Here is a 17,342-nt window from a genome sequence, read left to right as displayed (position 1 = left end):
CAATTTTTATCTGTTGAATGAATTTTAAAATTTTGATGATGGTAAATAAGGCGATGCACATTACCATCGCTTAAGAGTGATGAACAAAAATGTACCCTTAAAATAATGAACATGTCTAACCAAATTCGGCCGATTAAAAAAAAAAAAACAGTAAGCAAAGATACCTTTTTTTTTCTTCCGAAAAAGAAGAATCAAAAGTTTTTGAAGATAGTTCAAGTCGTAATTCTAAAGAAGTGTCGGGTAGGATTAGAATAAGTTTAGAACTCGGTTTTCTTTAACGTAACAAAAACGAAAATCAAAATATAAAAAACCAAGGTACTCTGTTGTGTACAAGTTCCGCATGGTGCGTTTTGGTTGGTTTAATTACTAGATTGCTCTTGAGATATTAGATTATATATATAACTTTGAATTTCGTTGTTGTTATTGTGTATGTGAATGGTAAAGTGTACAGTATGTGAAAAGCATAAAATATCTGTCAACCAAAAACACGCAGGTAGATCGTTTATGTTGCAACTTCATTAATAGGTCACCCTTTTTCCTGCACTTCACGTGCTTTTCACATGACCTTGTCAAGCAAGTCATTGTCTGGAAGTGTGCATGATCTTCCCTTCTTTCTTTTTTCTTAATTAATATATGAATTTAATAAGGATTAACTGAGTCAAACAAGTGCCAAAAAGTCATTAATCTTTAGGTCATTTAACAACAATATTATTTATCATTACGTTTTTGTCAACAACAATTAGTGTAGTTGTAGACACTTTAGGTCATTAAGCCATAATTTTCGAGAGGGTAATCAAGTGGCGGATTCTTTGGCTAATTATGGTGTCGACCACCTGGGCACTTTTTGGTGGGATTGTTGTCCTCCTTGTGACACTGATGCTTATTTTTGCATCGTTTCTCACTTTTCGACGTTTCAATTTGGGTTTTCTTGGTCCATGAATTTTGGGGTTTTTTTTTTTTTTTTTTTTTTTTTTTTGACAATAAGAATGTGGATGGTGGTAATATGGTCAAACCCAACGAAGGTGGCGGTGCACCAACTAAAGCTGGTGGTGGTGGTGGCAACAGGGGTAATAAGAAGAAAAACAAGGGGAAAAAAGTGAATGCCCATGCTGATGAGGATGAGGGTGAACAATGTGACGACGCTTCTCCACCAAGCAATGAGTCACCAATTCAAGATAATACATTAAGAGAGATGGGAGTGTGCTTAGCCTCACAATGAGCTAACAATAATATAGTTCAAATTCGTCTTTGGCAAGAATCGAACCTAAGACCTCTCACTTACAAGTGAAGAGGAATACTACTACATCCTAGTACGAAGTGGTGACCGGCTCATAGTTTAAAAATAAAGAATGAATACATGACTAAACAAATGGCAATCCTGAATCAAAGCTTATAAATATTTCCTTAATATGCATGAAAATAATCTTGTAAAACACAAGTTATACAACAATCACATATCGCAAATAACGTCTTAGTTTTGACGATGCAGATGTAATCGAACCACTTGATTATTGGTGTATTTTTCCTCACGACTCATCTCGTGATTCAAGAGATAATAATCCCATGACTTAGGGAAGAGCACGTCCAAGTGAATTCGCCCGGGGTGGACCTGATTCACAAAGAACTTCCGAGCCAGGAAGTAAGGGCGAGTTTGGCTAAAGTGAAAAGAGATGAAATAAATGAAAACTATTAGAAAGCGAAAAACTGAAAACAAAAAACTTTGAAAAACAATCTAAAATATATTTATCTTTCAAATTGTTATTCTCAGCATAATTTTGTGTACGTTGTACGTTGTACTTGAACTTGTAGTTTTCACTCTACTGTCATATCTTTTCTTCTCCACAGTCAGGATGAAGCCAGAAATTTCTTCTAATGGGGCAATTGAAAACAACTAAAAAGACCTTATTATAGTATGGTTATACACAATTTGATATTAAGGATGATTTCAAATGATGATGCATTACAATTTTAATGTTACAAAAATTTCAATATAGTAGTGGAAAGTGGCAAAGTGATGAGAAATTAAAATATAAGTACATGATAGGCGGGAGAGGGTTTTTTTCAGTTTGAATGACAGAACAAGAGCACTATTGCTCATATAATATTTGATATGGAGTATAAGTAGAATAAATATATGTTGGATATTAGATACATATATTTTCTTCAAAGATAATCCGGGTATATTATATAATTGTAGTCTGCAACTAAACAAACGAATTATTTGAGCGGAAGCATCTGCCTCCTGTGAGTCTTCATTGACTCCGTCCATGTCCACAACCTTTAATTAGAAAAAACCAAACACAAAATATGAACAGAAAGTCACCAAACAGCCAGCCCTGGAATCGAAAGACTCTCAAAGCACGTAAATATACTTGTTACCTAGGTAGCTAGCGGTGCGGCTCATTACTACGTACTTTCATTGCATGTTTCTTCTGCAACCAAAACTGTCAAATTTTCTTAACCTAAAAACCCTAAACTTCCAAATCGAACCCATCTCTTGTCACGATCACAAGGTCCACATTCATGTCCTTCCCTTCCAGTTTGAAGGATCGTGTGGCCAAGAACCTACACATATATGTGAATTTCACCAAATTGAGGGGCTGAAGCCATAAATGTATGACCCTTGTGCTGTTGAAGGATATCGATATTTAATTTTATCGGTTGGGGATTACTGGTGGAAAATACACGAATTTTGCTCACCATGCATGGTAGATAAGTAGTGCAACCAATAATTATACGTATTTGTAGGTGCAATATTGCAATTAATTGAAAAAAGAGTGGTCCATTACCTAAATATTGGATATGCACATGCACTGCATGCATTATTGCATGCAAGCCAGCTGCGATCGAAAGTTTGATGATAAAATTGAGTTTTTGTTACATATTTTTGGATTTGGATTTTATTTGCAAACTCCTAATTCAGTGATGCTTTATAGTAGATGGACCATCTTAAATTATAATTCAAGAACATGCTTATTTAACAACACGTGCCTCATCATCTCTGCAATTTCCTGTTTTTATTTCTGTTGCAATTTCTTCATATCAATACTAAAGTTGCTTCTAAATCTTGAACTTTTTTTAATATTTATATAATGATATATATATATATATATATTTGTTTTTTTCTTTCCTGTTTTTGTTTCTGGTATAGTTTATGGTGCAACTTCAAAATTAGTATTGCCAGTTTCGTGTCTTGATCACCCGAGATTAGGGAGCATATTTGATTTGGAATTCTATTGCTTTTTTATTGGACCACCTGTCGTTGTTGTATGTTTACATTAAGGTATGAGGTATTTAGGTTAAGTCACTCACAATAAAAATAGAATAGCGATAATAATTTAGTATAGAACATATCGTTTACAAGGAATTGAACCTAGATAGCAATACTCAGTGACAGATATGCACGTTTAATTATAAAATAAAAATTACAAAAAGAGAGAGATTTTTGGAAGAAAAAGTGACCCAAAAGAAACATTATGAAGTGAGAGTGAAATTTATTCAGTCTCCTATTAATAATGTGCTCACAACAAAATACGAGACTAATTTTGTGATCTAGACTTTTTTTTTTTTTTTAATGATCCAAAAGTAAATAACAAATAAACTGCTGAGAATTATTGATTAAAATTATTAGATTTAAATTTTTTTTTATTGGCATCATGAGTTTGGAAGGGTGTTGAGAAATAGAAAAGAAAATAATTTTAAGATTATTGAACTAGAAATTTGATTTTAATGCTAAATTATTACTTTAAGCTCTAGAAATTTTGACTCAATCAAACGTGTACCCAACATGTGAAGGCATTTGGCACCACATTATCCAATATGTGAGATTGTTAAATCCTAAGATTATCTTGTTGGGACAAAAGTGGATCTTGCCGTATCACGCACGAGTAGTGTTATGAAACTCATAGTAATCTTGTGACCTAATAGGATAAACGATTCTCGTTGTAATAAGGTAATCAGAAGATAGTTCCGTGGTAATCGAATTATGTACTCAAGCAGATGATGATCTTCTGATCCTCTCAAAACTTTGAACCAAGTTGACAAAGCAACTGTGTGTCTTTGCAGTCTGATCAGGTCTTATATGATAAAGAAAAGGTAGCAAGATTATAATTTCAAATCTCAGAGTTAAAGCGTGTTTATTTTTCGTTTGAACAGTTTACAACCATATGTTGGGCTGCGGTCTTTCAAAAACAAAGATTATTATAAACAAAAACTGCGGCATCTTTGATTTCGGGTCATCCAAAGATTCCTATACCAAAACAATTGTCTCTTCCTTCTCATCAAACTTTCATTATTGCAGCAGTTGGTTACTTCAATATTTTAAAGGTCTGTCAAACGCAGCAGGAAGATTAAAAAATGAATCAAACCTCATTGAGCTCAATGTTATCTGAGTGAGATACCTGCTGAGTCGAACCTTATATAAATTAGAAAACTAGATTTTAATTCTTAAATAAGATGAAATTTAGAAAAATGTCTTATACAAGATTAAAAATTAATTTTAGTCTGTAGACTCTATTTAATGCCAGCATATGTATTCAATGTTTCTTTTTTTTTATTTATAATTTTATGAATTTAAATTTTATGAAAATATTATAAATTTTAATTCTCATTATGGTAGGCATCTTATATAAGAAAATATTTTCGTAGAAATTTTTCGGTACACTTATGTTTTTGCATATTTTCTTATCTGCCACTAATTCATAAAAATCTATTTAGGTACGAACATTTCAATACAATGGGTTAGTATAATATGTTTAGGTACGGATATTTCAATACACTAGTTTAGTATAATATATTTAGGTACCAACATTTCGGGACACTAGTTTACTATCATATAGTTAGGTACGGAATTTTGGTACACTTATGTTTTTACATATTTTCTTATCTGTCACTAATTCACTATAATATATTTAAGTACAGGCATTTCGGTACACTAATTTAGTAAAATATATTATGATATGGACGTTTAGGTACACTAATTGAAGAAAGTTAAATGAAATTGTATAATAATAAATTTAAAATTTAATGTAATAACATTAAATAAGTTATCTATTAAATATAAAAACTTTGACAAAAAAAAAAAATTCTATTAAATATAAAAACAAAAATATAATATGAATTTGAATTAAGTACACATTAAGGGTCTAAAATCAATAATCAATCTAACACCATTTTTTTTTAAAATTATAATCTTCTTGAAGGATTAAAATTCAAAAACCCCTATATAAATTATATAGAGAGTGTAGATACGAGGAACAAGAAGGTGCACAATAAGTTCTTACCTGCATTTAACGGACATTTTAAAGAAAAATTACTTTGGGTTTAAATCATAATTTGTTCTTATCTTTCGATTACTTTATCATTACGAGAACCGTTTATCTTATAAGGCTTAATCTTATGGTTAAGACTACTTTTGTAATATACTTCCAATTACTTTATCACTACGAGAGGCCTAAGCTTATGGTTAGACTACTTTTTGTAATACTCGGCTATATATCTTCCAAGTACTCTATGAGGCCTAAGCTTACAGTTGTCCAATAAGGCCTTATCTTATGGTTAGTCTTTTTATTTTTTGAACAAACAATATTATCTATAGGGTGAGGGTGGCCTAAGCTAGTTCAAATTCACTCGATAATCAAATCTAAGAATTCTCTGAAAATGAATAACACTAGACTACTGTATTAAGTGACATGATTAGTATATCTTTGTAGTACTTTTTTGAGTCTTTGATATCCTACCAAAAACCCATTGTACCAAAACAAATACAACTGGGAAAATATCAAATAATTATTCGTTAAATTAAGGTTTAATAACTTAATTACAGTATCTAAATACAGAAATAAAGAAATAAAAGAATAGTTAGAAACCCAAAAATGCATCACCACCTTGGGTGGGATTGTTATTCAGTCCTTCCGCCCACACCCTTTTATTTACTCTCTCCTCCTCATTCCCTCCCTTCTCATTATTATTATTCCTATTTTTGTTATTCTCCTCATTATCCTCGCCTTTATTCTCCTCCTCCCCACCACCACCACCACCACCTTCTCCTCCGAATATTCCCTTCACCACCGTCTCCACATCGATTTTCTTTTTTATTCCCTCCGTACCCTCCGCCGTCGCAATATCGGGGATGTACGGCGGCCTCGACAGTCGCAAAACCGAATCCCACTCCACCCCCTTAAAGAAATCGTGGCCCTTGATTTTCCCCGACCCGATTCTCTGCTTCGGATCCTTCTCAAGCAACTTTTTTATCAGGTCCCTCAACGCCGTCGTTTCGCCTGTCAGTTCTGGAGCTTTTGTCAGTATCCGATAAAACGTCTCTTTTCTGTTGATCCCCTTGAACGGCGTGGTACCATACAGCATTTCGTAAAGAAGAATCCCGAGGGACCACCAATCGACGCCGAAATCGTGTCCCTGGCCCGATACGATTTCGGGCGCCACGTACTCCTCCGTCCCAACGAACGAGTTGGACTTCTCGGAGTTTTCCAAGTTGACGACGCCAGCTTCAGGCTGCGCCACCGTGTCGTCGGGCGAAATCCCAGAGTTACAGAAGCGGTGGAACGGCGAGCGCCGCTTCTTGTGCACCGGGTTCGATTTAGCTACGGATTTTGATTTCATCGGAGTCGATTGAGCTGATCGAGGAGGAGTCTTTAGGGGGGAGAGCTCGGTGGAGAGATCGAAATCCACGAGCATAATGTGACCATTTTCTTGGATCATGATGTTCTCCGGCTTCAAATCTCTGTAAACAACTCCTAATCCGTGCAGATAATCCAATACCAGAACCAATTCCGCCGCGTAAAATCTGACAAACCAAAAGGAAAATCAGAATTTTAATTTTCTCGGAAGCCAAACAGAATTTAATACATTAACTTGAGATATTTTGACATTTACTTTACCTGATAACCTCATCGGAGAACATCCGCTCGCTCTGTCGTTTCCTGAGGCAATTGAGATCGCGGCCGGGGCAGTATTCAATGGCGTAGCCGACGAACTTCTCAGTGTCGAGAACGCCATGCAACTTAGGCAAGAGTGGATGCTCGAAACGACGTATTACTTGCTGCTCGAAGCTGACTCTACGGTACTCGCTGCCGTCGCTCTTCGCGTCTTTACTCCTCCGCTCGATTAAGTCCTTGGAAATTACCTTCAAGGCCATTAGCCCCTCCGCCGCCGTTTCTTCTCCCTTCACCAGAAATACCACGCCCTTGGCTCCTCTGCCCAGCGCCGAGATCACACTCAGCCGCCGGAAATCCAAGCTGGGAACCACGACGCCGTCGTTCTGATCGTCCATGGTTGAAATCTCTGTTTCCGTTGGCAGCTGTGCAGAGAGCCAGATACCGAAATTTATACAAGTCTTAGTGAGGAAGGGTTCAATTCAAAAGGTGGGGGCCCACACATTGCACGGTGTTGTTGGTGGAAGAGGATCCAGTCTGGATCTCTTCCATCAAAACTTCAAGATCAAGTGATCTGAATCGTTGAATTTTGATCTAATGGTTAAAATTATTATAATTTTTAGAAGACCTTTTATTTGTAACCGTTGGATCAAAATTGAACGGTCCGAATGACTTGATCATATGCCTTTGATGGGATAGATTCAGACTGAATCCTCTTCCATGATTGGTGTGACTGGTGCAGCCACGTGGCTGGTGTGTGCTGACGTGGCGTGATCACGCGTTGGTTCGAAGCGCAGGCAATTTGCCTGGTTGTTGCAGAGAACGACGTCATCACTGATTCCATTGTTTGGGAGATTTTTAATTTTTAATTTGGCTGTTAATTTGGAAAGCAAGAAAGTGGGGGAAAGTGAATGTGATTCACGTGCTTACGTGAGATCACTTGATTCTAGAAGGCGTGCGGTGCAGGGAATGTTTTGGTTCAAATCCGGCGGTGAGCGGAAAATTTTATTTATTGCGCTTACTTGACTATTACCATATGTTAAAACGAAAGTTCTCATTAGTTAGTTGGGAGACGTTAGGTCATATAGCATAATTTGCAAAAATTATCATGTGATGTTGAATTACTTCATGATATGACGATTGATGAGACAAATAACAAATTTAAAAGTCAAAAATATTATTCGTAAATAAAAATTTTACAATAATTTGTATCATATATATTGTTGATGATGTGTTTGACATTTATATCTTGATCATTAGGTCTTTAATCGATGGTTTAATGATAAAAAATTCAAATTTATAAGATATTTCAGAACTAAAATATATTATACCATGACACGTAACAATGTTATGATGCAATGAGATGGAAGTTTTTGTATGGCCAATGACCTCAAGGGGGGAATGCAGTTGAAAGTTGAAGGTGTGTTTGAATCAAACATACCACATAATAAATGGGTGAATTGAATTTTGGTTGCTGATGGGGTTTTCTGCTTCGGTCTTAGGTTTGGTTTGAGCTTCAAACTTTGGGATCCATCTCTTATGGGTCTTTTCCGGTTCAAAATATGGACACTCGTACCAATCCTCGGTACTAAACCCAACCTAAAGTTTATTTTTATTTTTTTGGTCTTTCTATTTATCCAAAATTTTAAATACACATGATTTTACATGCTTGATTCAAGTAATATTACAATTTTTTGGTAGTACTCTTCAAAAATAACAGGCTTGACTCACATAAATTACGAAAACCTAGTATATTTATATTAAATTTGATGTTTTTGTTTTGGAACAACGATGGAATTTTATTCAATAGGAGTTACAACAGTCGCAACCAAAGCTACCTCCCTACCCCCAAAGAATCCTCCAACAAACCAATCACGTCTGGTGGTTCCTCGAACCACGACCGAGTATGATTCTCATGGACTGCAACGCCAGTTAAGCGATGAGCGACTGTTTAATCGACGGCTCCCATGAGCAGTAAGACCTTCGCATCCTCCACTTGTGTCCAATTGGAGGCAAGTGAATGTCATGCTCTTCTGCAATGAATTGCTCTCTATTGTATAATCTAGCCAAATCTCCTGTAGACTAGAATATTATTGTATAAAAAATCTAGTTAAATTACAATTTCCCAATAGAAAAACAAAAACTAAAATACAATTTCTCATAAAAGAAACTAATTTCAATTTTATTAGCTTGAATTTGAAAATATCACCCTTGTTTCAACCGATTTTATGCAAATGTTAAGGACGGTAACGTTATCTCTTAGGATAAGCGACAAACATGACCCCTTTAATTTATTTTAAAAAATATATAATTATTTTGGTTTCTCTGTCTTCCCAAGTTTCCGAAACGTTTTGCAAACATGGAGAGCGCAACTAGCACTGCTTCTGCTTGAAAAATGGAGGCCCGAAGGCTCGCCATTATCTGCTCCCATATCCGACCCGGTTTGGTTCCGGGTACGACCCGATTAGCTCCCGTTTCTAGGTCCAATTGCCATTCCTGTTTGAACAGTAAGCAGTGGCCCAGTGGCTCCGACGAGGGGAATAGCCAAAACGGCTGCGTTTTCTGTAAAATTATTCGCGGCGAGTCACCCGCTTTCAAGGTTTCTATTTTTCTAGTTAAACTGCATTTTATTTAGTTATTTATGAATATTCCATTTAATTATTTGTGAAATTCTGTACTTTGCAGCTCTACGAAGATGATGTTTGCTTGTGCATATTGGATACGAATCCTCTGAGTAGTGGGTAAGGTATCATTAATCCAATATTTAATTTTTCAAATATTTATTTTCTCAATTTCTAGCTTTTCTCTTTTTCTTTGTGCTGTTGTGGTAAATTTGAATGAGTTCATTCAATTTGTTTTGCAAAACGATATTCTAAATTGCTTTAATTTACGGGGAGTTGGATTCGAACTTTGGTGTACGGTCTTTGCGACCTCATGTGTTTGGCACAATTTCTGTGTACGGTTTCTGCGGCCTCATGTTTTTAGCACAATTTTCTTTTCAATATTACAAAACATTGTGCCAAAAACATGAAGTGGCGGAGAGTCAATAGTGAGTCACACTTTTAGAGTCCCATTAGCGTTTCTCTACCATTTGTAGATCAGCAGGGCAACATTAATGGATGCCTTTAATTCTGTACAGTAGAAATGCAAGTGTTTGTGTCAATTTTGCCGACGTTTCCTTTGTATTGTAAGTAAACAGTGCATAAAAGTAAGAAAGAAAGAATGCAACTATATCATCTTTATATGAACTTCTTTTAACTAGGGCTGGGCACGGGCCGGGCCGGGCCCAATTTTGAAGGGACCGGACCGGACCTAGGTTCAAAGAGAACGGGACGGGCCGGGCTGGGGATTACATTTTCTAATATAAGAACTGGACATTACCCGGCCCGGTTGAAACGGGCCGGTTCGGGCCGGGTCCACGGGTCCCTTTTTTTTTTTTTTTTTTTGGTTGTTTGAAAAAAAAAAAAAAAATTGTACAGAATACAGATTGCAAACTGCACAGATTGCAATCTGCACAAAAAAGTGCACAGATTGCAATCTGCACAAAACTGCTGCACAAAACTGCACAGATTGCAATCTGCACAAAACTGCTGCACAAAACTGCACAGATTGCAATCTGCACAAAACTGCACAGATTGCGAACTGCACAGATTTGCACAGATTGCAAACTGCACAGATTGCAATCTGCACAAAACTGCACAGAAACTTTGAATTTGATTTCTCAAGTATACCATCCCAAAGGCATCAGAAAATGGTCTAGTAAATAATTCCATACCCTTTAGTGAGAAGAGATGAATTTAAACTTCACAAAGTTTGAATCTGTATGTCTCGGTTAACAATGTATACCATACACTCTTTACCAAATTACTTAAGAACAAAATTGATCAATTATGTACTTTTTTTAAGAAGCAGAACGGACACATCTTAAAGTATGATCAAACTATATACTTTGTAAGATTAACTCCTAAATCCTTAACATAATATTAACAATCAAATTCAAGATCTCATCAGAATAAAAGAAGAGGACCTACCACCTTGTTTTAAAAGAAGGGTACAAAATCCTACTTTTAGGTTCTGTTTGGGTAAGGGACTTCGAAGTCCAAAGGAATTGAGGTCAAGTTATCAAGGAATGAATCACAAAATGTAAGATAAGAGGGATTAGAAATGCCCTTCATGAGCATTGCAAAGCCATCTAATACAGGAAGTTAAATGTAATCACAATCACCTCTAACAAGTAACATGAAAATCTAGTAAGATTACAAGAGATTTCAAACTCGTCATGTGACATACACAATATATACTGTCTAAATGGGATAGCTTTCTCTATTGCGAAGTACAAGATCATTACATATAAAAACAAAGAAAGTAACAACTAAAATATGATTATAAGCTCGTATTAGTACATACAAGCTCGTATCAACTATTGCAACAACACTTTTCATTCCTTTCAAGAACTGAAAAGAACAGAGAGATAAGAAAATTACTGTAATCAAATTCGTTGATGTCCATAAACCTACTATAGCTGCAAACCCCAAAGCAACAAGAGCTGGCCGATCTTCAGAATTATCCCACTGTTTCAAATCAAAGCGAGAGGAAGAAAATAGTAAGCCTGATATTAAAAAAAATAATAATAAATAAAAAAAAAGATCAAAATTAACTTGTCAATCTGTCGAATGAAGAAGAAAGAAAATATTGCATGCATTTCTTCATTCATTCCACTAAAAAACAAAATCGTGTGTTATCCATATCACAGCCCATTCTCATAGCTAAGAAAAATGCACAATTGAAAAGCAGATCCATAAAATTCAAAACCAAACAACTTAAAATCTACAATCTATAAATTTCTGCAAATTTAACCAAACAACTTAAATTTCTGCAAATTTAACCAAACAACTTAAAATCTACAATCTATAAGCAGATCCATAAAATTCAAAACCAATAAAATAAACAAGTTTCTGCTAGTAATCAAATCGCAGCAGTCCATATAATCAATCGAAAAGCTTATGCAATCATAGCCCCAAAAACCCTAAATTCCCAAATCAGAAACCCTAATTCATAAATTACCTAGGAATTTGCAGGATGATGGTAGTGTTCTCGACGACGAGGTTGGTGTCGACCGTGTGGTGGTGGTCGGAACTCGCGATTGGGGAGGATTGATGTAATGTCGACAGACACAGTCGAGGTCGACAGTCACTGACTCACTATGAGTCTCAAGGAGTCGAGTCGAGTCGAGTCAGTAGGGGTGGAGAATCGATGGAAAAAGATGGGAGCGATCGAGGTCTGAGTCTGACTCTGAGACGAGAGAGTAGAGAGGAGAGGAGATTTGGGGAGTGGGGGAAGGGAACTGTCGAGACTCGAGTGTCGACTGTGGGAGAAGTCTCTGGGTCTGGGTGGGAGAGTGACTGTCTGAGAGTCTGATCTGAGAGACTCTTGAGACTTGAGTGCGATCGTGCGGATCAGATTAAATCTTGAGACGTGGTTTTAATCAACGGATCAGATCAAATCTTACGGTTCGGGTCGGGGACCCGTTTCCTCAGCAATTACGACCCGCCCCGCCCCGCAAATAACATGGATCCGCCCCGCCCCGCCCCGTTTCAGATTTTTTAAAATAGGACCCGCCCCGTACCCGCCCCGATTCACTTGGACCCGCCCCTAACCGCGGGGTCCAGGGCCCGTTTGCCCAGCCCTACTTTTAACCATGTTTTCGTTTCCACTTGCTAAAGTTCCGTACTTTTGCTCGCGCAGGCATTCTCTGGTTATCCCCAAATCGCATTTTTCTTCGTTGAAAGCCACACCTCCGGATGTAAGTACATCTCTCTTTCATATGTTATGCATTAGATGAAATGATGGGATGAATTTCTTGATGCGTATATGGCAACATTGAGTATGTGTAAAAGATAGAAGTGGTAGAAGGGTGGTGAGCACATTATTGATTCGTTGGACTGTAATTTTCTTTACGTATCTCCGACAAGTTGCTTGGTTATAGTGTAATTTTTTCTGCAAATAATATGCGTGCGCTTCTTTATTTGTTGTGTAACGTTGTAATGTTTCATGAGTCTGCAGGTGGTAGCTGCAATGTGTTCAAAAGTGCCCTTTATCAGCAGCGCAATCATGAAAGCCACTGGTTCTGGTACGTGTTCGAATTCATTTTCCGGTGTCCCCCTATTGTATTTTCTTTTTGTTCTCAGGTTAAGTACTCAATTAGCAATTAGGATGTGCTGAAATGGCCCTTATACTTCAATGATATTTTCATTGACATCCTTGTTTTCAATTGCATATATTCGGTCATACCTACCTAAGCTTTACTATTTTACACACTTAACGCAGATTCGTTCAACTTGTTGGTTAACAACGGTACAGCTGCAGGCCAAGTTATATTTCATGTGAGTCGTCGTAATTTCCCTTTTGATTTTCTTTTGGTTCAGCTTATACTTCATAGCAGCAGATACAATTGAAACGATGCATCCTCCATTGAAAATCTGTAAATCGCATTGCGACTGAGCAAGGCGAACCAGATGCATATTTCATCCGATCCCCGTTGTTTAACTTGAGGAATGTGATAAGCTTTTGCTAATCTTGCTATGTAACATGGCAATTTCAGACTCATATTCACATAATACCGCGCAAGGCCCTTGATAGCCTCTGGGCTTCTGAGGTATGTACCATTCACATTTTTGCCTCCTTATATGTGAAAGTTGTAGAGTCTTGAGGATATAAGCTTGATATATGCATACATGAACTCCGTAGGGTTTGCGGAGGCGGCCCCTGAACTTAGATCGGGAAGCATCTCGACTTGCAGATCGTGTTCGAGAGCAATTGTCGTTATCAGAAAACTCCAAAAACAGCAAAGGTGAAGGATCTGGTCTTACCGAAAACTAGGTGCATATTTCATCCGATCACGACGTAATTTTCACTGTACAATTATGTGCAATATACATACTTTAGTTCTTCTAAACGTTTAGTATGTGGAGTATGCATCACGCGTAAAAATCAGGAAACAAAAGCGTAATCTCAATTAATTAGCAATTAGCGTTGCATAATGATACGGCAAACTTAAATCCTTCCTCTTGTGAAACTTGCTTCTACGTCGCTCAATATATGTCCCCTAACTTCAATCTAACATTTGCCTGGTCTGTATTTCCAAGTTCCAATCCAATTTCTTGTGCATTAACATTGTGGTTTGTCTATTAGTATGCATTAAATTGTGTTTTACTTGCATGAATTATTCCTTAATACAAACAAGGTTTTAGGGAGTTGAGATTTTTGTGTATAGTCGAGTAAGTAGAGACGCGATATTTTTTTGTTGGTGATATTTTCTTTTATACAAACAATAAGGTATTGAACTCAACACAAATATAATACGTCATTGTCATCTATGTGAGTTGGATATGAGACATCTTACTTACAAGTGAAGATAAATACCACTATAGTGTAGTACTACTTGTTAGATAAGCGATATTTTCATTCCTATGAAAGAATACATTTTGTTTTAGAAGATACTGAATTTTAACAATGGATTAAAGAGAGTTAATTGATCCTACTCTATATTATTTTAGGGTGTCTCGCCAAATATATCTTCTTTTTTTGTGTAACAAAAAGTTGGGGGAGGGATCCTTCTTCATTCTAGGATCAGGGCATACCACAACCTTTTTGATAACTCACAGAAGGCGCCATAGCCCTCTTCTTTAGTTTTTTACAGACCGCCCACCAAGAAGAATTGCCGGCAATGAAACTCGAACTTAGGTCTTGGTCTAGCAAAGAAAATATCATTACTAACTCAATCCACCCTTGTTGGCCTTCCAATTAAACCATAAACTACATGTGTTTCCCTTCCTTTTACTCATTGGAAGTTGAAAGGTAGAACTAAAGGATAATACTTCCCCCTTGGATGGACGAGCTCATTCCCCCATTTGCGACGCATCTTTACCATAGGATTTTCATTATAAGAACGATGTAATCTCTTAATCTTCATTTGAAGATCATCCATACAAAAAAATCATTTGAATAAGAAATCGTTTAGTTACCTAAATGTATCAAATAAATTAACGGTGTAAGTAGACATGTAAACGGGTCGGGTTTACTGGGTTTAGGTCTGGTTGAACCCGACTTGTTTCAACCTGTTAACCTTTTTTTATTTTTTATTTTTTTTTAAAGTTTTACATTTCATCCAAATCAATTACAGCATGCAATGTATTTGATTTCCCATGAATGAAAGCTATCGAATCTTTTCAAATAAAAAAAAATTACAGCCCCGTTTGTGAGCATCATCGAAGATTTCCTTGAGCTTGAGTCTGCCAAAATCCAAAAATAACAGCATCCTATGTCCTGCGATTTTTTAGACATAATGCAGAGACCTAATCGCAGTTGAAATTATCCAAAGCACAAAACCCATGAACAAAAAGCAAAACCCATTATCCAAAGCACAATCGCAGTTGAAATTATCAAACACAAATCAACTAATTCTGAATTAATTCGAAGTTGTTTTGAAGAAACCACCTAAAATCAAGCTCAAGTAAAAACAACGAAAAGTAATCGAAATGAAAGAAGAGGTGGAAGGGAATCGGAGCTTACCAAAGAGAGAGTGGTGGAGTCGGAAGGGAAGGAGCATAGCGATGAGCAATCTTTCAGTCTCAGAGAGCAACGCCGTGCTATGGTGCGAGAGAGAGAGTTGTGAGGGAGCTGAGGGTTTTCTATTAGGACTATTGAAATTACACAAAAATCCTCAATAACGGGTCTTAACGGGTTTCGTGGGTTTACCCAAAATGACCCGTTATTTGACGGGTTGACCCGTTAACCACCCGACCCGTTTATCACTCACCAGAAGACTAATTTTAACGGGTCGGATCAGATCGGGTCGGGTTAATGGGTCAGGTGAAAAAGGCTAGGTCTAGGTGTAAGTACCAAGTAGCATATTTATGATGAACCGTTGATTTATTTGATATATTTAAATGGTTAAGTGATCTCTAGTTCAAATGAATTTTTTGATCTTCAAATGAAAATTAAGACATTGAACAATTTTGATTATGAAATTTCAATGGTAACGATACGTCATTCGCAAGTGGGAAAATGAGTTCATCCCCAAAAGAAGAATGCAAACATTATCCAAAACTAAATAGAAGGAAAGTGTAGTGTCAAAACTTTCCAAGTTGGAATTTGGTTTGGGACAAAGTAGTTTTGTTTTCCACGAAACGATATTTACGAAGATTTGTTTAGGAGCATGTAACTTGCGTGATTAAGAGTTTATTTTTAGTATTATTTGACAATTGACACATTTACATTGCCCCAACAATGACACAATTAAAACTATGACATTCATAATATTGTTGGACTTAGTCAAGTTTATTAGAGCAATATTCTTTATAGTTGAGTCGAATTTGAGATGACTTTTAAGTAAATGTTGTGAATAATGACCAATAAATCAATTTCCCATTGACGTCCCATCTTTTGGGATCAATCCCATTGACCGACTTTCATAATCCAAAGGGTGTTGAAAATTGGGTAAAATTATGAGAGAGTAAGGCATTGGCCATTCACCAATATGATTCTTTGTGGATTCTTTTGGTGAGAATACTAGAGATCGATAAATCGTATTCGTTTATCGTATAACATACGATTAGTTTTTATCAAGTACTGTTTGTGTTTAATTTTAAATAAAAATATTTAAAATGATTTTTGACAGCGCTATGTACAATGAATAGACATGATTCACGGATCTTCGAAATCCTCACAAAGAGTATCCGGTGAGGATCCATATTTGGCCATTCACACTGTGAATGGCAATTTTAAAATTATAAGTGGGAGGTCTTAGGTTTGATTTTTGTCAAAAGCGAATTTAAATCATCTTATTGTTAGTCCATTGTGAGGCTAAGCCCACTCCCTTCTTCTTAGTGTAGATAATATTGTTTTCAATAAAAAAATTAAAAAAAAAACAGTAAAAGTCACCAATGAAAAATAGATTAAATAAATAAATAATCAAAATTAACAAAAAGGGACAACTTCCAATTAAAATTGAAACTTACAGGGGAAGGCCCAAATCCAAAAGTCAATATTCTAATGTTAGTGTAATTGCTAGTTCAATAATCCGTTTAAAGTTTAAACCATATTTTGGGAGGAAATTACTATTGTCAGCCTAAAGTTTTCACTTTTGCATTTTAAATTTTTTATAATATACTTGTGAGATGCTTAAAATTATATTATTATAGCGCTAATGTATTTCATTAAATTATTACTTAAATATCAATTAATGTATTTATTTTTTAATAGTGACATATCACAAAATTTACAAATGTAATATACAAAATCAGTATAACTAGAATTAAAAAAAGTGATGCTAGGAAGATTACATTTGTAGACAAAATTTTGAAAACTAAAAGACATGAAAGTTGATGATTAGTTTATTACTTAAACGTTGATAAACATATTCATTTCTATTAATAACATATCATTTAATTT

General features: G+C 36.0%; 2 protein-coding genes and 1 long non-coding RNA gene across 5 annotated transcripts; 1 reads left to right on the top strand and 2 right to left on the bottom strand.

Annotated features, from left to right (window-relative positions):
* Positions 1 to 5,777: 5,777 nt before the first annotated feature.
* On the bottom strand, positions 5,778 to 7,335 carry LOC137725479 (serine/threonine-protein kinase OXI1). The gene is made up of 2 exons (XM_068464182.2): positions 6,897 to 7,335; positions 5,778 to 6,802 (listed from the first exon to the last, which is right to left on the bottom strand). Exons 1-2 carry the CDS (start codon positions 7,286 to 7,288, stop codon positions 5,860 to 5,862), a joined length of 1,335 nt encoding a protein of 444 aa, XP_068320283.2. The 5' UTR covers positions 7,289 to 7,335; the 3' UTR covers positions 5,778 to 5,859.
* Positions 7,336 to 9,161: 1,826 nt separating this feature from the next.
* On the top strand, positions 9,162 to 14,061 carry LOC137726992 (adenylylsulfatase HINT3-like). Of its 3 annotated transcripts, XM_088694435.1 has the most exons (8): positions 9,181 to 9,489; positions 9,576 to 9,631; positions 10,030 to 10,077; positions 12,636 to 12,693; positions 12,954 to 13,020; positions 13,218 to 13,273; positions 13,492 to 13,545; positions 13,638 to 14,061. In XM_088694435.1, the coding sequence occupies exons 1-8, from the start codon at positions 9,286 to 9,288 to the stop codon at positions 13,767 to 13,769; spliced, it is 675 nt and encodes a 224-aa protein (XP_088550561.1). In that variant the 5' UTR covers positions 9,181 to 9,285; the 3' UTR covers positions 13,770 to 14,061. The 3 variants fall into 3 exon arrangements, with proteins under 3 accessions (XP_088550562.1, XP_088550561.1, XP_068322046.2); XM_068465945.2 differs by lacking the exon at positions 10,030 to 10,077 and having other exon boundaries at positions 9,186 to 9,489; XM_088694436.1 differs by lacking the exons at positions 13,218 to 13,273; positions 13,492 to 13,545; positions 13,638 to 14,061 and adding an exon at positions 13,316 to 13,485 and having other exon boundaries at positions 9,162 to 9,489; positions 12,636 to 12,697.
* A 905-nt stretch (positions 14,062 to 14,966) lies between these two features.
* LOC148696806 (uncharacterized) lies at positions 14,967 to 15,708 on the bottom strand. The gene is made up of 2 exons (XR_015962746.1): positions 15,462 to 15,708; positions 14,967 to 15,215 (listed from the first exon to the last, which is right to left on the bottom strand). It is a non-coding gene; the product is annotated as an uncharacterized LOC148696806 (long non-coding RNA).
* Positions 15,709 to 17,342: the final 1,634 nt, after the last annotated feature.

The sequence above is a fragment of the Pyrus communis genome, chromosome 5 (assembly GCF_041283825.1).
Source record: "Pyrus communis isolate YQ-2024b chromosome 5, ASM4128382v1, whole genome shotgun sequence".
Classification (NCBI taxonomy): domain Eukaryota; kingdom Viridiplantae; phylum Streptophyta; class Magnoliopsida; order Rosales; family Rosaceae; genus Pyrus; species Pyrus communis.
This window is presented reverse-complemented; position numbering and strand designations above follow the sequence as displayed.